Source organism: Alosa sapidissima, chromosome 16, assembly GCF_018492685.1.
Source record: "Alosa sapidissima isolate fAloSap1 chromosome 16, fAloSap1.pri, whole genome shotgun sequence".
In the NCBI taxonomy this organism is placed as follows: Eukaryota; Metazoa; Chordata; class Actinopteri; order Clupeiformes; family Clupeidae; genus Alosa; species Alosa sapidissima.
In genome coordinates this window covers 9,823,873-9,847,862 of record NC_055972.1, presented here as the reverse complement: position 1 = coordinate 9,847,862, position 23,990 = coordinate 9,823,873, and the positions used below count along the sequence as shown (strand labels likewise).

Genomic DNA, 23,990 nt, shown 5'->3' with positions numbered 1-23,990 from the left:
TCAGACCATCCATTTCTGATCACCAAAATAGGGCCTGTAAAGTATCAAGCTGCCCCACATGCTATAACTTCAATTCTGTGACAGTCTGCCTCAGGTTGGTCTTGGTGCTTTATATGCATGATTGACAGGATATGCAGTCTTCTTTTCTCTATATTTCATATACTCATACCATGTAACCTATATTGTCTCTTATCAAGTTGCCCCTCATGCTAGATTGGATCCAACAGTACACTACAAAATCCATCCATACCTACATGAAACAATGCCATTGTTTTTCTTTTACAGGTTCCTTACTGACCTTACTCGAACCTACTCTCTTTTTTCAGCGGCATCCGCTGCCAATAGCAATGACTTAATCTTCAAAACAGCAAACAAAGGTCATTTTGATGTGTCCACACGTGGCAAATTCTCTCAATTTAATGGCCTACCAGACGAACCAAACACCTGGTACTCCATCTCCAGCACCTGGGATTCCAACTCCGGACTGGCTCAGGTCTGGATCAACCGGAATCCAAGTACCAGGAAGGTCGGATTCAAGAGAAATCTGGATGGAGAGCTAAACATAGTGCTGACAAGACCAGGACTCAGTGGATGGACGGTTTGATGCATCCCAGTCATTTGTAGGGATGATCACTGATGTCCATATGTGGGACTATGCCCATAATGCCTGGTCAATATCCCCACAAAAGGGCTATGTGTTGATGGGGATGACGGTAGACCTTCCAGCGCCAGGCAGAGAAGAACTCTTCAATTGGATTCAAGAATGGAGAGTATGGGGGGAGGTTGAGTACAGTGAAGAGCGGGTATTCTGTAAACCAGTTGCGGACCAAAGCAGCCCTATGGAAACTAACACTGTCCCATATGATGTATCTGGTCTGCTCTGGTCTCTGAACATTAGTGAGCATGTCATGTAAGGTATCCAGGAATGTAATGATGTGTGCAGTGTTATATGGGCCAAGGGTTGCATGATAGGGAACAACATTGTCCTGGGACTTTGATTATGGCACGGTGTCCAGTAATGTTCCTGCCACGTCTCCTTGTTTTAGTGAAGTTACTGTAAAACCTGCCTCATCCACAAAAAGCTGCTCATGACCCATGGCATCTGCCTCTAGCTCCATCACTCTCTGGACAAGACAAAACAGATGCAGCACTGCAGGCCCATGCACAGCACTACAGTATGGACTTCCAGATTCAGTACCAATGATACTATAGCTTACCTGCAAATTGTCATATCGCAGTTGTTTTACACGTTCACTGTTTCTTTCAAAAGGGACTCTGTAGATTTGTTTCAGGTCATACTTTTGTCATAGTTCTGTAAACATACAGGGATCCAAACTTCAAGTATTGGTGTTTATTTACACACATCAAAACAAACACAAGTGTGTCTTTCCAAGTCAAAACACAAAATAGCAATTTCACTGAGAAAAAAAAAATCCTGTCGTCTCTCTCAAAATTTCGTCTACATCACATGCAATGTCCTCTAGTCCAAGGCACCAGGGAAAATATATTCTGGAATGCCGTATCCAGGCCTGACATGATGCCTGGTCAATATCCCCACATGTAGACTGTTTTTTTTTTTGCCTGTAAAAGGGCTATTTCTTCCTCTTCTTACCCTTCCTCTTCCCCCTCCTCGTCCTGCTCTTGCTCCTCCTTGTCCTCTCCCTCTCGCTTTTTCACCTCTGCGTCCTCTTCCTCCTCGTCCTCTTCCTCCTCGTCCTCTTCCTCGGCCTCCTCTAATTCTCACTCTTGCTGCTCCCTCCACTGTACTCCACACGGACAGCTTACTGCTTAGGCTGATTGCAAAGTGAACTAATTATCTAAAACAGTTTTCATGATGTGACAGTGTGCCAGACAGTTGGCAGAATAGTGTATATAATAGGCATACATGTGTATAGTTTTGCTAGGAGTGTGTTGATCATTTGGAAATTGATTGTAAAGCAGTGAGTTGTGTTTACAGTTCTGCAAAAAGAGTGCTGTGCAGATTGTACCTACAGTTTTGCAAAGTGTATGTTACAAAATTGCAAACTGAGTGCAAAGCAATGTTTGTGCTTTTAGTTTTGCAAACTCAGTGAGTGATTTTGCTATACAAATGAATAGTTTTAGAAATTGTACTAGAAGAATCACGGTTAGGGTTTAAGAATTCAGAAAAAAAAAGCACATTTTTTGTAACTATGGCTTTTTTTGCAAAACTCTACACACAAATAGGAAAACCTTTCACTCAATCAGCAAAACATTGTAGTTCTCTTGCAAAAGCTAACACACCTTGCTTAACTCTTCACACCTTCGTAAAAATGATGTTTTCGTATCAAAGTTTCGTATCATTACACAGAGGTCATTCAATGTGCTTTACATAAACAAAACCAAACAATAATAACAAGTAAAAGCATTGAATGGCAATATAGTCAAAGAATAGTTAAAAGGTAAAGATCTTAATAAAAAGAAAACATAAAACACAACGTAAAATAATTTAAAAATAAAGAATAATTAGTAAGCAAAAAACAAAGGCAAAAGTAGTAAAAAAGTAATAAAAGACAAAGTAGAATAATTATCAAGGCAGATCTGAGAACAGTTTGGTCTTAAGTCTAGATTTAAAACTGGCTACAGTTGGGGCCTTTTTGATGTAATCCGAAAGTTGGTTCCACAGCTGAGCCGCATAGCAGCTAAAAGCTGCTTCACCATGTTTAGTTCTAACAGTAGGTTTTACAGTACTAGCAGGTTTTTCACCTGGGACCTGAGAGGACGAGAAGGTGTGTACTGCTGAAGCATGTCTGACAGGTATTTAGGTCCTGCTCCATTTACTGATTTATAAACAAGCAATAGTGCTTTAAAGTCAATTCTGTGACTTACTGGAAGCCAGTGCAAGGACTTAAGAATTTTGTTAGAATCCTAGCTGCTCCATTTTGTATCACCTGATGCTCTTTAATAGTCTTTTTAGGAAGGCCTGTGAACAGTCCATTGCAATAATCAACCCTGCTGGAGATAAATGCATGAATGAGTTTTTCTAAGTCATATTTTGACATCAGCCCTCTGAGTTTGGCAATATTTTTGAGGTGGTAAAACGCTGATTTAGTTACAGTATCATTTTCATGTGGCTGTTGAAATTTAGATCACTGTCAATTAATACACCAAGATTTTTAACTGTATCCTTTGCCTTCAACCCTTTTGTGTCAAGGAGAGTGGCAACCCTAAGTCTTTCTTCCTTTTTACCAAATATAATTACTTCATTTTTTTCTTTGTTCAGCTAAAGAAAATTTTGAGACATCCAGGTGTTGATTTGTTCTATACACTGACACATAGATTCAAGAGGACCATAGTCGTTTGGTGACAGGGCTTTGTGTGTCATCTGCATAGCTATGATATGAAATCAAGTTATTTTGGATGATTTGTCCAAGTGGGAGCATATAGAGGTTGAATAATAGTGGCCCCAAGATCGACCCCTGGGGAACACCACAGGTCAAGGACGTTGGTGTTGAGGTACAGTTTCCGATGGCAACAAAGAAGCTCCTTTCTTGTAGATATGATTTTAGCCAGCTGATAACTATGCCTGTAAATCCAACCCAGTGTTCTAGTCTGTGTAGTAAAATATTGTGATCAACAGTGTCAAATGCTGCACTAAGGTCCAGTAGCACTAGGACTGATGTTTTACCTGAATCTGTGTTGAGGCGTATGTCATTGAAAACTTTAATGAGAGCTGTTTCAGTGCTGTGATTTGCCCGAAAACCAGACTGAAAGTAATCAAAATACCCATTTGATGTTAGGAAGGTGGTAAATTGATTAAAGACTACTTTTTCAATAATTTTGACAATAAAAGGTAGATTGGATATGGGCCTGTAATTGTTTAGCATGGAGGCATCTAGGTTATTCTTCTTGAGACGTGGCTTTACAACAGCTGTTTTCAGTGACTTAGGAAAAGTGCCAGACAGCAGTGATACATTTACAATTTGAAGGACATCCGCCGCTATGAGATGAAAAACAGTTTTGAAGAAATTGGTAGGCAGAGTGTCTAAGACACATGTGGAAGAGCTGAGATTCTGTACCGTTTTTTCAAGTGTTTAGTCTATCAAGCTGAACTCTGACATCAAGTTTAGTTTCCCTCTGTTTGTTGCTGGAAGTTCAGGTTGGTAATTGAGCAGATATGTTGAGTCTGATTTTGTCAATTTTACATTTAAAAAAAGATGAAAACTCATGCATTGCATTTATTAGCTGAGAGAAGTTCAGGCGCTAATTGTAAGGGGGGATTTGTTAATTTATCAACAGTTGAAAATAGAATACGAGTGTTATTTGAACTTCTATTGATAATGTAAAAAGGACTGTCTTGCTTTGCATATTTCAGAGTTATATGTGCGGAGCATCTCTTTATGGATTTCATAGTGGATCTGAAGTTTGTATTTACGCCATTTTCTTTCAGTCTTCCTACACTCTCTTTTTAGAAGTTTAACTGCTGGATTTTGCCTCCATGGTGCTTTCTGTTTGTCCTTAACTTTCTTGAATTGTAATGGAGCAATGTCATCCATAATGTTTGCCATTTTTGCATTAAAGTGATCAAATAAGTCTTCTACAGAGTCTGACAGTTGACTTGACTTTAGTGAAAGTGCTTGCTCAAAGAGAGCACTTGTATGATCATTTATGATTCTCCTTTTTGCAATAATAGCTGTGTTTTGAGTGTGTGGGGACCAAGACACATCAAAGAACACGCAGAAATGATCAGATAAGGCCAGGTCTTTAACAGCTGTAGAGACATCGAGACCCTTTGTGATAACAAGGTCAAGGGTATGGCCGAAAGAGTGTGTTGGCCCCTTTACATGCTGTGTTAGGGAGAAACTATCGATTAGTGCAATGAATTCCTTGGCGTAATTGTTTTCAGGATTATCCACATGTAAGTTTAGATCCCCTGATATAAGACAGTCAAACTCTATGCAAACGACTGATAGCAGTTCACCTAGCTCTTCAAGAAAAACTTTTGCTGAATGTTTTGGAGGCCTGTAAATTGTCAGTAATAAAATCTGAGGAGAAGACTTAATGCGTGCACACAGATATTCAAATAAGGTAAAGTCACCGAATGACGACTGGTTGCACTGAAAAGACGTCTTGAAAATTGTGGCTATCCCTCCACCTCTTTTATTTGCTCGGGTAGCACTCAAAAAACTGAAATTTGGGGGAGCTGATTCATGATCATTTGTTGATAAATGGTTTCACACATAGAGTGGTTGGAGTACAGTGTGAAGGCAGACGCAGCATTTTGTTTTTGCTGTCGGATATTCAGCTTCTCTAGAAATTCTGGAACATTGGATGCCTTCGCGAGTGTGGGCTATCGTAACTGGAAACACGCCATGACCAAAGACCGTGGATTTCATAAACATGAAACTTCGAAGGGACCACATGTCTTGTTATGCAATGTGGAAGGAGAGGGAGATGCGTTGCAATACAGGGAATGATGTATCAACCCTTATCAATCCAACTAAGGAACAATCAGTATTATGTGTCATCATCACTAATAGATGTAGTTGGGTTCTTGGTTGAAAACCAGTTGCCGCTACGGGGGAAGATTGATGCTTTTGGCTACACAGTGACAAGCCAGCTGGAATCTGCCACTCTATTTACAATGACAAACCTCTCTCCTGCACGCGCAAGGTGCGTTTAAGTGGAATAAAGTCAGATCTGCTACGTGGTGGAGAGCGGACTTAAAAGTAGCATCCATGTACCATGGCATTGTTACATTTTGACATCGTAAAGTTCTTAAACTGTTTAGAGGTGGATAAACTATTTCCTTGTGTGTCATCTGTGTGATCCTCCGTCCTCGCTGGAGTAGAGAGAAACTTTATGTTACCCCACCCCTTTCTACTTTTTTATTATCGACAGTATGTGTAATTAACATGATATGGAAATTAACAATAAAAAACGAAATTCGCTAAAGAAATAATAGGCCTGTAATGTTATGGGTTCTTAATAAAATGACTTGTTATTTCTCAGTTGGTGTCTTTATTTACATCCTTGCATGGTTATCTCGTTACACTTGTTCTGCTATTCCCAGGTAAAGCTTAATCTCTCTAGTAACCAAACATCGCCAACTAGTGGTCATAATGTAAATACCATTACAAGGCCTAATTAAGTTTTCAATCAATTAAGTTATGTCAAAGTGTAAATACTCAGACAAAGATTGCTTGATTGTGTTAAGTGCACTAATCATTTTTTTTTTCACAATGGTCAAAGACACAAAACATAGTTGAGTGTGCAAACAAGATTGAGTTTGGCAAAATGAATATTTCCTTCGCAGGAACTTCCTTGTAGTACTCGTGCTACCTGTCTTCAGATAATGTTCATTGGCATTGTTCTAATTAATGACAAAGAGTGAATAAATTTAACTAGACAAATAAATACAAAAAAATTAACAGAACATAAAATTATGAACATTACATAAAACAAACAAAAACATGATGCCAGTCCTAGCTCTATAGGCCTCAAATAAACAAGCAATCCAATGACAACCCTTAGCAAAAAGGAATTTATGGAAGTGCACTGTTGATCTACTAATTTTGAACTAAATAGCTTACTTTTTGTGTACTAATCAGAGATACACTAAATTGATTTATACTTGGCTTATACTGATAAGCATAAATATAGGTTTGTATATCTAGCCTATACTTGGTACTTATACTTAAATATACTTAATATACTTATACTGATGAAAAAGTCTAGGTATATTTACTTACTTGTAGCCAGAGACTGAAGTATATTATAATGAACTAAAATTGTGCTAGAAGTTTAACTAGTATCTTTACTAGTACTATTATAAACTGAAAAGTGGGACAAGTGGGTCCGAAGAAGTAATAAAATAGTATGTTTACAAGTATACCTCAAGCACCTTTTTACTAATGAACTTACTACATAAAGTAAACTTGGGGATTATACTTCAGCTGCACTTAAGTTTACTTGAAAATTAACATTAAGTACACTTTTTTTGGTAAGGGAAAAACAATGGGTTGTCCCATTATTATCCTGCGTATTATACCTCTACACTCCTATGGTAAATACCATGTCACTCACAGTTTCCCAGATTTGTTCCGATTATTTGTGAAAAGGAAAAAGTCAAGCAGAGCCTTTTGAAATATTGATCAACACCAGGGCTTTCTTCCTGTAAAGGCTGGGTTTCTTTTTATCCTTAATTGCACAATATGTACAAATCCATTGTTCTCAGAGTAGAATAGCTCACACCTGTCCTTTGGCCACTCCCCTTGAGGGTTTATAAGGCATCGCTGGCCCTGGAGTTGAGTACAAGCTACCCAGACAGGAGAGTCACAGTGACAACCCGTCTTAACTAGGTCATAGGGAAGGTAAGTGTGAACTTTTTTTTCAGACTACAAGCACAATAGTTTCAAGTCAAAAGTGGAGTTTCTGTATTAAATTAGAATGTATAAGTATATTCTAATTGCATAAAAAGTACTGCACATTTTATTTAAGGGCAGTGTTTCACAATTAACTCAAAAGACCTAGGCTACTTGATTGAAGTGCAACCGTTCGTCTCACCGTCAAGAGAACGCTGAAGTTATGAGAACACGTCTTTCTGATAAGAGAATGTAGGCTCCTATATGTCTAATGCCGTAAACGTAGAAAAGGTCTGTTTGTGATAGCCTATTATAGCTAAGTGGACAGAATTTAGGCTATACGTATATGCCAACATATGCTCATATTTCCTTTAACTATCAGACAGTTTAAACAGGCCTAGACTGTGTTCGCCTAGCTTTCCCATGCAAACATTACATATAGCCCTACGCTAACGTTACAAGTCTAGGCTACAATTAACGTTAAGACCATACACCTTGTAGCACATTGGTTTACTCTATTGCATTACTTACGTTTTAATAATTTGTCGTTGAATGTTGATGGAGGCTCATCTTTGGGAAATCAGCTCTCTGGATAAAATTGTCAGCCGGAGCAAGAGTTCTCAGAGTTGACGACATGGCGGTAAATCCAATCAGCAGAAAGAACCGCATCACAACAGTAGGCTAAATTGCAACAAACTTTTTTCCCCCCATGTTAAATTAATTTCGGTAATCATGAATTGGTTTCTTTTATTTGATGTAGGCTAGGAGAGGAGGATTCATGTTTCACATTAGTGTCAATGTGTCAAAGCAGGCTTTGGATCAGAGGAATTGCTCAAGCTTAACATATGGCATAGGCTACAAGCAGCGTCGTGATGAAATATAACTAATATCATTTTTTATTGTCACCAGGCCTATAAGTAGGCTATTTATTGTGTAACCTACAAGTGAACGATGACGCCATAGGCTACACTGTGGCGGAGCAAGACCCCATCAGTCGGATAGCTAAACAATGTAACCTGTTCAGAACGTAGGCTAGCCATATGGGCTGCAGACTTGTCTTTGGGCTTGTAATCACCTGACACATGCCGCTTATATGTCCTGAATAATGAGAGGCTAAGTGCGGATTTGATGCACTTAACTTACTCATGACTTTCAGAAAACAATTTCGAGATGACGTTGGCCGTTGTGCTTTTACAGTGTGTTAAGTGAATCTCTTGATATTATGTTGCAGCGGCGCTGAAAATCCTGCGGCGGCGCTGCGCCGCTGTTAAATACATTGTAGGGGAAACACTGAAGGGTGTTTTGAAGAAATCTTCACATTTCTAAAATTTATTTTCAGATTTCTTTTGAAGGATGCAGACGTTTTTTATCGCAAGCATCCTTTTCACAGCCTGTTGTGCTGTTCCTCGAGGTAAGGTGGAAAAAAGAAGCTACTTGTATTACCAAATGTTTGACAATTATTGATATCAAGCTTGACATACAGTTGTGTGCAGAATAACAACAGTGTGTTTTTAAACATTTAATAAAGCTCAATCCTTAGAATAGCTGTTAATTCCATAATATCAATGCATTGGGAACACTGCACATTCAATTTCAAATCAAAACATGACCAAAATTGATCAAGTTTGATTTACAGAAAGTGAAGAAAAAGTAATGTTAGGCTGTTCAAAGAAATAGCATTGTTTGCATTTTTCTAAGGATTAGCTCTATTCAGTTTAAAACACACTGCTATTACTGTATTCTGCACACAACGGTATACTGTACCTTAATATTTCTTGCAATCAAGGTCATAAACTAGATGTACCGCATAGCGGTACAAAATATGACCGCCGCTCAGTCCTGTACATCCGTTCCGCGAAAATAAATCACACTTCAATTTGTCTCCATATTTTACTCCATCCCCCACTCTTGAAACTTTTGTGTATGCTTGTTTGGCATGCCTGTGTGTGTGCGGCTGCACAGAAAGTACCCTACTGGTGCTGAAAAGGTGAATAGATTGTAGAATAGCCAAAGAAGATGTAGAATTGTTATAAAACCTTTAAAATCTCTAAACAATCACAAGTAGGGCAGTTCATCACAGTTCATCCATTGCAACTGGATTGATGAAAGGTAACTTACACCTGTAGGCTACATTGTATTTGGGAAAAGCAAAAGGTATCAGCATAATTTTATTTATTTTTTATGTATTTTTAAACAAAAACATCTCTGTCAGTTCATGCCGTTTTCAACAGCTATCAAAAACAAAGGTCATTTTTGGATGGATGGATTTTTTGTGAATGTTTCTTCTTCTACATAAGATTTTAGTCATCTTTAGTTCATGTAATACTTTATTGTCAATGCACAAATTAAGTAACAGTAGTCTGAAACGTTATTGTTAATGCACAAATTAAGTAACAGTAGCCTAGTCTGAAACGAAATGCTGTTTTACATCTAACCAGTGGTGCAAATAACTGACATGTCCAAATGGGCCTTGATGAAATGCGTCGCTAGACTGTTCATACACATTTTAACGGGCCAAAGTTGAAGAGCTTTTGTCCGTTATTGTTAGTGCAAATATAGGCTGATTCATGTTCCCTTGCATTGTTTAACTGAGGTCCATGGCTAGTCTGGCTTTCATCAGACCAAGCTCAATCTTTTAAGAAATCAAAAAATAAATAGCGGGCAGATCAGGCTGGGTTCACCCAGCCTAGTCCATAGGTACCCGATATTGTTTAATTTTCCGATTGAGATATACACGCTCTGGCTATTCTAAATGCAAAAATGCATCAGGGAGTTATGACAAAACGGTAACTAACAAACTAGATCCTAATAGAAAGCTTCCCTAAGCTACAGGTAGGATTATAAGGTAGGCCTATTTACAACATAAATTGTCAATAGGCTATGCTGGCGACACAAATAAAATCTCCTTTGGAAACCAATGGCTTACGCCTTACAGTATCAAGCGGACTTAAACTGTCATATCGTGGCGAAAAGTTGTAATAACATTCACGCAGCTCCATGAGTCAAGGAAAGCGTGAATGAAGTAGCCACTTCTAAATGGGACCCACTACACAGTAGCTTAAGGTGTTTTGCTAAAGCAGCCATAATGAAATGAAGGTGTCATTGTTTGGATACTTCACACACACGTGCTTTTTAATTTCACAGACTACAACTACCAAGCTGTAATCAAAGCACATCGATTCCCCTCTCACACCCTGCACGCACTTAAAACAAAGTAAACAGGCGTCTCAGTCTCACGCATGTATAGGCAAAACTGTATCAGACCGGTGTAACGTTGGTAAATCTTCCATTGCACAGAATGATTTTGTAGCACGTGCAATAAATGACAGTCGAAAGATACAAACAGTGCTGCTATACATTTGCTTGGTATAACCGCATGTATAGTTTTCTACAAATGCAATAAATCAAATGCCTCCATCACTCAACCAACGCTAACGGTAACATTACCTAGGTCCTTATTGATATTACAAGATTAACGTACCTGCGGTAAAAACCAAGCATGTCCGATAAACATCCTCAGATTTATTTCGGCTTCAAGAAGAAATGGGAATTACACTTCATGTGAACATCGTCCTATCCTTATTAGATGTTCGCTGCGGTAAATTACAGTCCTTGTATGAAGAGTCCATTGTTTTTTCCAACCCACTTTTAACTTCCAACAAAATTACGTCTCACTGCAACGATGCGCCATCTAGTGGACAAACGACTACTTCTCGCTAATACTGAAAATGCAGCCATGATGATGATGATGAATATTTATTTTGGCTTTCTTTTAATCCTACTGATTTTCATTTTTTACCGGGGGGGGGGGGGGGGCAAATCACAAATGAGTGATAATGAGCCAGGTTGATGTGGGCCCTTGAGACCAACATACCATAAAAGATTCACAGAGAACTGTGTCTGCCCTACCCTCCTTTCGGGGGGTCCAGTCCAGCGGGGGGGCTGCAGATGAAAACGAAAAATGACGGTTCCATGCTATCCATGTGGGGGTACATGCCCACCAAGTTTTGTGTACCCCGGTCTTTCAGTGTCCCGGGAATCCTTGTTGGTGTACGTCACTAAATGTACACATAAATTATTTTATTGTAAGGCCCCCCATGAACGAAAGTACACAAAACTTGGCATGCATTCAGAGGGTGTCATAATGATCCTACACTTTTAATTTCGTGCAGTTTTGACCTTGTCAGCCAGAGATATTGAGATGAAAACACCTAATTTTTTGCTTTTTAATTTTTAACTAGGTGGCGCTATACATGAAATAAGTGGTAATGGGATGGGTTGACATGCCCCCTTAAGACCAACATACATAAAAAAGGTGGACCTCCTAGGCCCTACAGTTCTCGAGATATTCACAGAAAACTGTCTCCGGCCACCTACAGGCCAGTTGGTGTATAGTAACATAAATTAATTTATTGTGTGGCCCCCCATGAACGGAATTCCACGAAACTTGGCGTGCATACAGAGGGTGTCATAATGATCCTACACTTCCAATTTCGTGCAGTTTTGACTATGTTAGGTCACAGATACCTTCAATTACAACACCTCATTTTTACTTTTTTGTGTTTAACTAGGTGGCGCTATACATGAAATGAGTGGTTATGGAATGGGTTGACATGGCCCCTTGAGATCAACATACAAAAAAAAAATGGTCCTCCTAAACCCTACGGTTTTCGAGATATTCACAGAAAACTGTGTCTGCCCTACCCTCCTTTCGGGGGGTCCAGTCCAGCGGGGGGGCTACAGATCAAAACGAAAAACGATGGTTCCATGCTATCCATGTGGGGTTACATGCCCACCAAGTTTCGTGTACCCCGGTCTTTCAGTGTCCCGGGACTCATTGACGGAAATTTGGGCATGCGAAAAAGAAAAAAAAAAAAAAAATCTGACTAAACCTATATGACCGCCGCTTCGCTGCGCGGCGGTCATAATTATCATAATACTTTGAGGGGGACATAACCCCCAATATTCAAAAATGCTCAAAATGCTAAATAATCACTTGTTACAACCTGGAAAATGGCATGCTGAAATGTTGAATATCTGACAGAAAAGGAGTGTAGAGGTGAGATGATAAAAACACTGACTTGACTTGCACAATAATCCTCTCTTGAGCCATCGCACATCGCTGTATGTGAAAGTTGTACAACACCATGGAATTATGAAATACCAACGGAAAAAAAGCAGATGTACAGATTGGTCATTATTTCTGAGAAATTATGCACTGCCTTCTATGCACTTCCTCTCCTATAGCTCTTGATCAGTAGGCTACTGTTTTTCAGTTTAACTAAGGTAGTGCTGTATCATTTTCTATCTGATGTGATCATGTAAACAATATTCAAATCAAAACAATTGCACTCTAGACTAGACTACGCTATGACCCTGGGCTCTATTGTAGCGATCGGAAACACATGGTCAGAGACGCAAAGTGTAAGGTTTTATGTTTATGGGCATGATTTTGTGATCAGAGACCGGGTGCACTTTTCAAAGGCGTAGTTCCTCTGTTTCTTAATCAGTCATGGGTGTGTTTTGGGCGTAACATCCTTTAAACCAATGAGTGACACCTGTCATTCCCTTTAAAAAGCAAGCAGCACAACTTCAAACAGTGCACCAGTATTTTGATGGTGTTAAATGCCACACCCCTGGGCGCAAGGTCTAATAAAATAAACATTCATCACTTTATTGGATGAAAGATAAGAATAAGGCCCCAGCTGTGGCGCAACTGGCTGGGGCACCTGCACTGTATGCCGGCGACCCGGGTTCGATTCCCGCCCCGTGGTCCTTTCCGGATCCCACCCTGACTCTCTCTCCCACTCCTGTCATTCTCTACTGTCCTGTCACATTAAAGACATAAAAAGCCCAAAAATATATTAAAAAAAAAAAAGCAAGATAAGAATAAGCCTTACATTGTGCTTTCCGCCAGGTGTACGATAGGGCCCTATATATGTAAGGGATAATGTATAGAACGCCGGTCATTATGGGAAAATAAGTCCCTTCAGGGCGAAACGGGACTTATTTTCCCATAATGACCGGCGTTCTATACATTATCCCGCTTAATATACGGCTACTTGCCAAAACGAAAAAAAATAAACCCCACGATATGCCTCTTTACACTTATTTGTTACTGTTTCGTCGTGGCTTTTGCTGAGAAACAAATAGTTCACAACACACGCTGAACTTGAATCAAACATTCTTTAGAACACAGCTGATCAACTGTCTGCTTTCACTTTTGAATGAAGTTCCAATGTAAGAAGTGACCGGAATACTTGCGCAGTGATATGATCAGCAGCACAAAACCTGTTGCCATTGACAGAGGTAATTATATGTTTGCAGTGGTAATTACATGAATTTATTTTACCGTAGAACGTTGGGAAATCCCATTCAAGCCAATGGAGCGTTCTACTAGCATTGTGAAGAGCCGTATAATAAGCATTAATATAGCCACACAAAGGCATACCCAGAAAGCACAATATCTGGACTTACTTTCTTATTTCTATACCTGGCTTCTACCATTGTTCCCTTGAACAAGGCACTTAACCCAGAGATGCTACGGGGCCAATGGCCCTTGAAATATAATTGACACAAAGTCGCTTTGGATAAAAGCGTCTGTTAAATTAATAAATGTAAATAAATGTAATCTGTTCAACCCTCAATAGCATAAGATAAGAGACTGGCACATAAAAATGAGAAACTGTATTATTAGACGTTATTGTTTAAAAGAAAACATAAACTTATGTTGACTCCATGGCTACAGCTCATGACTCAATGTTGACTCCATGGTTACGGCTTTGCTTGCAATACATGTATTCTTATAATAAAACACCTGATCAGATAACTATTTCCTTCTCACTGTTATCCAAACAGATCTGTCAGGTAAAATGTTTACGTTTCCTGTGGAGTCCAGCGTTGCTCGTGTCAGACTCCTGCCATCAGGAAATAACTTCACCTCTGTGACAGTCTGCCTCAGGTTGGTCTTGGTGCTCTATATTGACAGGATACGCCGTCTTCTTTTCTCTATATTTCATATACTCCATACCATGTAACCTATATTGTCTCTTATCAAGTTGCCCCTCATGCTAGATTGGATCCAACAGTACACTACAAAATCCATCCATACCTACATGAAACAATGGCATTGTTTTTCTTTTACAGGTTCTTTACCGACCTTACTCGATCCTACTCTCTTTTTTCTACTGCATCCACCGCCAATAACAATGACTTCCTAATCTTCAAAACCGCAAACAAAGGCCGTTTTGAAGTGCACACACGTGGCGTAAACTCTGAATTTAATGGCCTACCAGATGAGCCGAACACCTGGTACTCCATCTGCAGCACCTGGGATTCCAACTCCGGACTGGCTCAGGTCTGGATCAATGGGAATTCAAGTACCAGGAAGGTCGGATTCAAGGGAAATCTGGATGGAAAGCCAAGCATAGTACTGGGACAAGAGCAGGACTCGGTGGATGGAGGGTTTGATGCAGCCCAGTCATTTGTAGGGATGATCACTGATGTCCATATGTGGGACTATGTCCTTTCTGCTTGTGAGATTCAGCGGTTTGCTAGTGACCTGAACTTCACCCCTGGTGATGTTATCAACTGGAGAGCCCTTGATTTCAACATCGTTGGGGATGTTGTAATTGAGGACAGTCAGACATATGGTTGTTTTCATAATCAGTAATGAGAAATAAATGGGTAAACAAAATGAGCATATTTTATCTATGTCAAGTTTTTTTTAATATATATATATATATATATATATATATATATATATTGATTGTACCTCTTTCAAAAATGTATCTGACAAAAACATTCTTAGAAATGTGGAAACATAGGGCTGTGGGACTTATTGGGCTGTGGAAACATAGGGCTGACCCCAAGTAGATAGCGCAGCAGGCGGCTACAAAACTATAAGTGCGGAATTTAGACTGTTTGTGCCTCTTAAAGGACAAGTTTGGTATTTTACACTTAAAGCCCTGTTTTCAGATAGTTTATGATTAAATAGAACGTTTAAGATTGAAATTTGGACACATGCTGCTGTCCTGAGAATTTTCGGTTTCTGTGGTAGCACCTCCACAACGCTACATAGGAACAATCTTTTTAAAATGCAAACTTTCGTTTACAAAGATGCGAAACTCACCGAGTGGTCAAGGGTGTTCACTGATATGCTCACACAAAAATCGCTGCAAAAGATTCTTTCCAACAGGTTTTATCGTAGTTTTTGTCCAACTCCATTGACTTGTATTGGATGTGCTGTGAGGTACGGTATTACTCCGCCGCCAGAAACGGATATGGGGTTGTTTGTATTCTTTCTGTAGTCTTATGCAGTCGCGGTATCGTACGCTACTACGCTATCCAAATTATTGTCACGTCCATGGCTAATGCTAAAATGTCTTGTAACTTGCACGATGTGAATGATGGCCTATGTGAATCATTACGTTTTCATCATTAAAGTTCCACAGCCAAAAAAATAGTAAACGTACAAAATCATGTAGCCAAATTATTCATGTAGGCTAGGGTTAGTGTTAGGCTTATGATGTGAACAGGACTGCCTTTGTCTGTTCAGCCAGCCACTGTTTTTTTTCTGGGCTTGAAACTATATTTCATTGTTTGATTGTGCGCCCCGTGTATGTGACGGAATCTAGCCTGTCTGCGTCACGACTGTCTTGTCAGTGGAGGCCAGCCAGTCATAGTTTTATCTTTGTAATATTTGTCTGTTTCTGTTTGTGTCTGTTTAATGTCTGTCTGCATTTGTTCTCATGTCTTGGCTTAGGGCAGTGTGCAATATTCCCTATAGAAGCAGTGATTTGTTTGCAGTGTCTATTTGAGTATGGTGTCTGAAACCTAGTGTAACCTTATCAGTGTATGTTTGTGCACTGTCCATATTGTGTGAAGTGTTTAGTGAGTATAAAGCACCCTGTTGGTCACACAGTAATTGTGAAGAAACAGTATAAATCCAGTGTTTGGACTTTAGGAAGCGGTCGAAGGAAACAAAGATATGTGACTGTCTGTACAAACACTGAATTTACACTTTCTTCCCAGTTACTGAGTCAAAGTCTAAAATCTGCCCCCGTAGCCGCCTGGCTGCACTAACCGCTAGTTGGATAACTTTGAGTTATAGCACTGATATATATATATATATATTTTTTTTTTTTTCCTCCCTATGGTGACCTCGACAGGGGCCTCGTGTACAAATTTTGCATGCACAAAAATGTTGCGAACGCCACCATTCACGCTCACGGTCGAATATTTTTAAGCATAGATATTAGAAAGCTAGATAACACATCGTTCGTCAAGTTCTATTGGGTGGCATACGTGAACGCACCCGCCATGTTGCTGGGGGCAAACACCTTACTTTGTCTATGGGCAACACTTGCAATCAGAAACACCTGTCTGATTTCTAGTCAGTCACATGTTTCTCCCTTGGCCTCCAGTGATTGTTGCCCCCATCATGATGACTGCGCTATTTACATATGTTTTGCAGCCCAATGCGGTATCTAGCTTTCTAACATCTATGCTATCAAGAGGGTTCATATCATTTGTCCATGCTCCTTTCCTTCCTCTCTTCAGAAATAGGTGCCCGAAAAGTGTTACAATATGGCCGCCGAGTGAAGGGACTTGCCTAAAAGGACTTTGGTCCTGCTCACTCACGCATCATTTTTAAGAGACATCAATTACTGATGTGGCGCATCACCTTCTAGGCTAAAATAAACAGACACACAAATTGCAGAGAATATGAACTTACACCAAAGCCTAAAAAAGTCATATGAACATGGACTCTTCCTACTTATTGAACCTGATAAATATTTTATAGTTCTCGAGACATGAATGAATACTTATTATACATAAAATGCGTGAACGAAATAGGCATGCACTTAAAAAAAAACAATGTGAAGGAGGTATGGGACGGAATGAAGACCATCACTGGCCTGAGGAAGAGTAGCAGCTCTGTGGAGGGAGATCTGGACAGGGCGAACCAGTTGAGGATTTGAAGGGTTAGCTTCAGCCACTTAGAATGGCATTTGGCCACCGACATTTTTGAAAACATGGCGTTACATGGTTGCAACTTCCGGCACCAGTTTTTACATGCTGATTGGTAGATGACAGCTCATGCACGAGTTTAGTGTTGGGCACGAGCGTCCTCGCGCGTCCATGTTGGTTTGAATTTCTGGAAGACGACAAATAAAACCACTAACTACTTGGATCAAGCTACTGATACTTGACTTAATGCCTACATAGTTTAGGCTGTATTACCGGAATTTGTGGTAAATGAAAGAAAACTGTTAATGTTGTCATATTAGGCTATTATTTGCCGTATATGCGGGGTGCCAATTACCTTAAAGTAACTGACTATGACCATACACTTTGGCAGATGCATAGCAATGACCTATATCCAATAATTAGCCTACTCATTGCGTTGTGTATTAAGACCATTTTAAAACGCACAGGCTGTAGTTCTGTAGAAAGCAACGTCTGGATCATGTAACCTATGTCTCCAAGTGATTTAAAATGAAACAAATGTCAATGACTTATTTCGTTTGCTTTCTTGCAACATTAACATGATTACTGTAGGCTATGCATTTGATTTAAATGTTCAGGCTGCCAGTCGAGGCAAAAGCCAAATGTCCAACAACAGTTGCAGACTCTATGCCTGCTCGAACCACAATACCCGAGGGATGTGCGCTTCTATCGGAAGTTTAACTTGCGTTGGCTTGCAAGTTAAACTAGGCTTAACAAGCTGCAAATTCACACTGGGTGCAGCAAAAATCCCAGCTATCCACACGTTTCCTACATACCATGTCTACTTAATTAATAGTCATTTTCGTTGGATAGCCTATTGCGTCATACAACCTATCCAAATATAGTATTTAGGGACCATTATTTGTGAAGTCTAAAGTGACACAATATTTATTTGCATAGTTTATTATCACATATGAACATCACATTAAATAACCTAGGACTTCAGAAACAGGGCAAACTTTACCACCATTCCCAAAATGTTATCCCAACCAATTAAATGAATTTGCGCTTATAACGAGGTGAAGCGCGCTCGTGAACAACTTCTTTTCCTCTGAGGGAATGTCCAATCTTCATCAACGACATACTGTTGTACCTTACGTTGTCTCCGTCTGTAACATAGTATCTAATAGGCTAATTCTAGCTGGTGCCGGAAACGAACACCCATGAAACGCCATTTTCGTAAAGATGGCTGCGGTCAATTTCAAACTTTTTTGGCTGAAGTAGCTAGCCTAGCATGGGCCATTAAAATGAATGGGGGCGGGACTTAGTCACTCTCTCCAGTTATAATATATATATATATATAATACAATACCTCCATGGTTGAACCACTTCTACAACAGGTTTGACTGCCCTGCTCCAGCTCCAACGGCAGTGGTCCTTCCACCACCACCACCCCCCACTGACTCGGACACTGCTCTTGCTTGTTGGCCTACCCGATTCGCACCTCCCCCCAGCTTCATTATCACCTTGTGGGGGAGAAGTGGTTGGGTATCGTTTGAATTTGAACGATTCCAATTCCGATTTCTTATTTCGATTCCGGTTCCTGATGATTCTCGATTCCGATTTTTTTAAGAGGCAAGATCAAAAAAGGTTTAGGATATTTTAAATGAGCTAGCTAACCAATGGTCTTTCTCAGGGTATCTGCACATTTTCCAAGTGCAAATTTAAAGACTTTTAAGACCTTTTCAAGACATCTAAATGAAACTTAAGACTTTACCACAGCAAAAAGATAAACATGACTGTTTATGCAATATTTTTTTTTCCCTACTAATTTTAACCCCCACCCCATTTTGGATGTCTACAGAAGTTACCAAATATATTTTGGCGAAAGAAAAATAATTGTGTGTGAATTACCTTCAAAGCTATAAATGCCCAATTTTAGGGTCTGGGCTGCTTGCTTTTGAAGCTGGCTGTACATACACTGTAAAATCTAACACTTGTGTAAACTTGCATTAACCTTGTTTACTTTACTTTCAGCAACAAATGTGTGCATCTTAATGGTTAGAGTAAAGTAACAGTTACTTCCATGTTGAAAAAAGCATGTTACTTCGTAATAAGACTGAGGTCAACTTGTCTGAGACAAGTAACCTCAACAGTGACAAATTTCTACCATTAGGAGGCGCCCTTGTGCGTATTTCTGCAGGGAAGAAGAAGAAGAAGAAGTGGGAGCATGCAAGGAAGACGTTAACGTTACTGTGCTGGAGTGATTTGAATTTTCGCCCTCTCAGTTTGCTCTTCCGAAGAATCGTTGTTGAAAGCATTCAGAAGATAAAAAATAAACATCAGACCTTTTCCTTTCGGAAGACTTTGTGGTAAGCTGTAAGGATATACATGTTGGTGAACTGTTTTTATTTTGCCCAGGCATGTTTTTGGTTCGAAGGAGCTAACGTTAGATCGATGGTCCCCCTTCCCCCCACCACACCACAGATGTTTTGCATTAACAGTTGGATAAATTAATGTGTAACTTTAACTACTAGTAAATTACTGTCCAATTCAAAGTTGGCAGCTAATTTAGAATTTTAAAGCAGGAGGTAGTGAATACAGAATCAAAGTTAAGGTTAGCTGCGAATTTAGAAGATGGTAGTGTAAGCATGCAGTGGAAATGTACGCATTGCATTTTTTCGGCAGACAAAAGAGGTCAGTTATTTAAGCATTATCGTCTAAGACATGGCGGGTTTATTCGGCAACAACCAATACCTTGTCTTCATATGGATTGTTTATGCACTTTTTAGTCATATGGGGAGCCCTGCACTGAAGCAGATTTTTTCACACGTTTGTAGTCATTTGAAATTAACATTCCATGCCCATATGAAGACTGTGATTTTCATACTAGTGTGTATTCAACATTTAAAGGAGAAGTTCGATATGATATTGACCTAAAGTGTGTTGAAACATGATACCTTGAACTTTTGTCTCATAGCTCATCTCGACTTGTCCCCTGCACTCCGAAATCTGGCGCTAATAGCCGATGCTACCAACAGGTTTCTGATGGGGGTGCCTCGGGCATCGGCCTAGCCATGCAAATAAATCTCTGGTTTACACCATTTACGGTAAGTGGTAATTTCCATGGATGTAATACAATGCTGAAAATTGCTTGTATGTTTCTAAATCTTTTGTATCATTTCATGACATCCTCAAGAGATCAACACAAAGCTTGGATTACTTGCAGCAGCATTACCGTTAATTCATTTTATATTTCAGCAAGGTACAGTTTGGACGCTAATAACTAATCAGTCATATATTTAACTGTTGTCTTTGTGTTTCTATTTGTTTTACAGGTTACTGATGGTGAGGATGTGTGGGCACAAGTCTCCTTTGGGCTGCTGACGGTCATTGATGATGACACACCGGTTGATCCAACTCTTATCCACCTGGAGCCAGTGTCTACAGCCATCATCATTGAGGGGAGGCTGGTAATGGATGGTCTCAAAAGTTTGCCTAAGGCACTCTGCATCTTGTTTGGGTTAGAACAAGCTACCACCAAAATGGCAAAGTCTTAAAAATCTTCTGCTGAGATGTTTTCTATTTTTTGAGCTTATATGGTTCTAAACTGAAAGGAGAATTCTGGTGTGATATTCACTTAAAAGTGTGTTGAAACATGATGCCGAGTGTGAACGTATGTCTCATAGCTCATTTCGGCTTGTCCCCTGCACTCCGAAATCTGGCGCTAGCTAGCCGATGCTACCAACAGCTTTTTCAATGGGGGTGCCTCGGCATCGGTCTAGCCATGCAAATAAATCACTGTTTTACACCATTTACGAGGCTCAAAGTATCTCCACACTTCATTGGTAAACCCAATTCTGTGGCATTTCCACGGAATTATTTTTGGAATCTGATCCCTTATCATACCTGTTCATTCGTACTCGTCGCTCGACTTATCGTGACTAAATTCAAGATGGCTGCGAACGGTAAACTTTCTTAAGGTACTGTCTGTATAAATCGGCTTGTAAATAAACTACCAGTGCTTTTTCCAAGTTCTCAATGTCTCGTTTTAAATGTCAGGGCCCTCGGAAGTCTACCAATGAAGTGTGGAGATATTTTGAGCCTCGTAAATGCTGTGAAACAGTGATTTATTTGCATGGCTAGGCCGATGCCGAGGCAACCCCATTGAAAAAGCTGTTGGTAGCATCGGCTAACTAGTGCCAGATTTCGGAGTGCAGGGGACAAGCCGAGATGAGCTATGAGACATACGTTCACATTCTGCATCATGTTTCAACACACTTTAGGTCAATATCATACCGGAATTCCCCTTTAAGTCTGTGGTGGTAAGTCATTTAGAATTTGGCCCTATAAATTTGTGGCCCGATTAAGTTTTAAGAGATGTTTAAAGGGATATTCCTCCCCTTGAGTTGAACAATTGATTTTTACCTTTCTCCAGTTCATCCAGGCGTTCTCCGAGTCTGGCGATACTAGTTTTAGCTCCATCCTAGCATAGGTCATTGAATCTGACTAGACCATTAGCTTATCACGTTTAAAAGTGAATAAGATTTCCAGGAATTTTCCTATTTAAAACTTGTCTCCTTTCAAGTTAGAAAGTGTAATAAGACCAACGGAAAATTAAACGTGGCGATTTTCTAGGCTGATTTGACATGGAACTATACTCTCATTCCAGCGTAATAATCAAGGAACACCAGGGGCACAGCAGCACAATGATATCATGCAGCACCTGAAAATAGTCCCTGTAGGCTAACTTCCAGCAACAAAGTTGAGCTGCAGCAGACGAATCGGTTAGTGACTGGCTTATTACGCCTGAATGAGAGTATAGTTCCATGTCAAATCAGCCTAGAAAATCTCTACATTTGGTTTTCCATTGGTCTTATTACACTTTCTTACTTGAAAGGAGACAAGTTTTAAATAGGAAAATTACTGGGAATCTTAGTCACTTTTAAACGTGATGCTAGCAGGCGAGATGCTAATGGACTAATTCGATTCAATGATCTATGCTAGGCTGGAGCTAAAAGTGGTATCGCCAGTCTCAGAGAACGGCTAAAATGAGTGTAATTCTCCAAATGGTGGAATATCCCTTTAAGAAGACCGTATTTTTCATGTATTGTGTTAATTTAGGTTAGACTACTGTATTGTTTTTTATTTGGTACAGGCTACTGAGATACTTAAAGTTTGTATATTTTAGTTTCAGGCCTTTTAAAAAAGATTTTTATAAAATGTTAAAGGAGAAAAAAGGAAGATGTAGGTTGTTGCTACAGCTAAATTGTGCCAATTTTGTTGTTTTTACAAGAATAATAAATAATTCAAAGCCGTATTTGTACCTGATGCAGTTGTAAATGTCATTATTTTAGAATAGAGCCTATTTTTATTCAAACTTGTGTATATGAGTAATATTTACTTGCTAAATTGAAGGCAATCGGTTTCCATGGTTTCACCAAGTAAGATTAACTTGCTGTTCAAGTAACTGTTACTACATATTCCAGATATGAGGAATTGGTTGATTAGTTACCTCAACTTCAGAACATGAGTTTTATGAATGAAAACTAAAGTACACTTCACTTGCAATACCTAGGTAGGTTAAAGAGGAATTTGCTGTAGTGTTAATACACTACACTAAGGAATTGCTTGTAAGCTCAGTTTTAGAATCCCAGTCCACTTTAGTCTGATTTTTCAAGGCAATCGGTTTCCATGGTTTTTTTAAGTAAGGTTTACTTATTGGATTTTACAGTGTACTTGGTTTTGCTTACTGTTCTTCACCTGTGTCTGTAGTAGCCTAGGCTACTTGCCAAAAACATGTGCACTGGACTGGACTATTTACATATTTTAATAAGCCTACTTTATATAATTTACTATGTGCATCTATTGTCCAATATGCAGCACAGCAAATTAAAGTTAATCCACTACTTTACATTTTGCATACCAGTTGCATCTAAACCAACCAAAGCTTGACTAAAACACTGTAAAACCATTGACTTGTTTTAAATTAATTAAGAGACAGAGCCTCTGATGCTCTTCAAGACTGCTTTGACACAACAGACTGGGAAATGTTTAAGCAGGCAGCCACTTACAACAACCAGATAGACATAGAGGAGTATACAGACACTGTAACCTCTTACATCACCAAGTGCATTGATGATGTGACCCACACAAAAGACATCATCACTCGGGCTAACTGGAAGCCATGGCTGACAGGGGATGTCCTCAGGCTGCTGAGGGCCAGAGACAAAGCCTACAGAGCTGGGGATGAAGCTGGCATGAGAACAGCGAGAGCCAACCTGTCCCGTGGCATCAAGGAAGCAAAAAAGGAATACACTCACAAGATAACCACCCACTTCAAAGACCGCAGGAACGCACAAAGCCTATGGCAGGGCATTCAGGCCATCACGGACTACAAGCCTGCGCCACAGAGCTGTGAGAGCAACATCCCTCTGCTCAACAATCTGAACCGCTTCTTTGCTCGCTTTGAAGCACAAAACAGCACTTGCCCACAGAAGACCCCTCCCCCTCCACACGAGCAGCCCCTGTGCCTCTCTGCCGACAGCGTGAAGAGGACACTTGCTGCTATCAACACCCGTAAGGCAGCAGGCCCAGACAACATCCCAGGTCGTGCGCTGAAGGACTGCGCTGAGGAGCTTAAGGATGTCTTCACAGACATCTTTAACACTTCCTTGAAGCAAGCCATCGTCCCATCATGTTTCAAAGCTGCTACCA

General features: G+C 39.8%; 2 protein-coding genes across 2 annotated transcripts in view; both read left to right on the top strand.

Annotated features, from left to right (window-relative positions):
* Positions 1-7,247: 7,247 nt before the first annotated feature.
* The window catches only part of LOC121684964 (C-reactive protein-like), a 113,478-nt gene continuing 96,735 nt past the window's right edge, over positions 7,248-23,990 (top strand). The window contains exon 1 of the mRNA XM_042065139.1: positions 7,248-7,331. The gene's annotated coding sequence lies outside the window, so the exon portion shown is untranslated. The remainder of the gene's footprint in view (positions 7,332-23,990) is intronic.
* Positions 8,662-15,021, top strand: LOC121684965 (mucosal pentraxin-like). Its single transcript, XM_042065142.1, has 3 exons — positions 8,662-8,733; positions 14,181-14,283; positions 14,469-15,021. Exons 1-3 carry the CDS (start codon positions 8,676-8,678, stop codon positions 14,992-14,994), a joined length of 687 nt encoding a protein of 228 aa, XP_041921076.1. The 5' UTR covers positions 8,662-8,675; the 3' UTR covers positions 14,995-15,021.

What these genes read in the sequence shown, in the direction of transcription:
- LOC121684965 (XM_042065142.1), top strand. Translation starts at nt 8,676, where the DNA reads ATGCAGACGTTTTTTATCGCAAGCATCCTTTTCACAGCCTGTTGTGCT. An exon ending in CTGTTGTGCTGTTCCTCGAG is followed by an intron (nt 8,734 to 14,180) that starts GTAAGGTGGAAA and finishes TTATCCAAACAG; the next exon opens with ATCTGTCAGGTAAAATGTTT. An exon ending in TCTGTGACAGTCTGCCTCAG is followed by an intron (nt 14,284 to 14,468) that starts GTTGGTCTTGGT and finishes TTTCTTTTACAG; the next exon opens with GTTCTTTACCGACCTTACTC.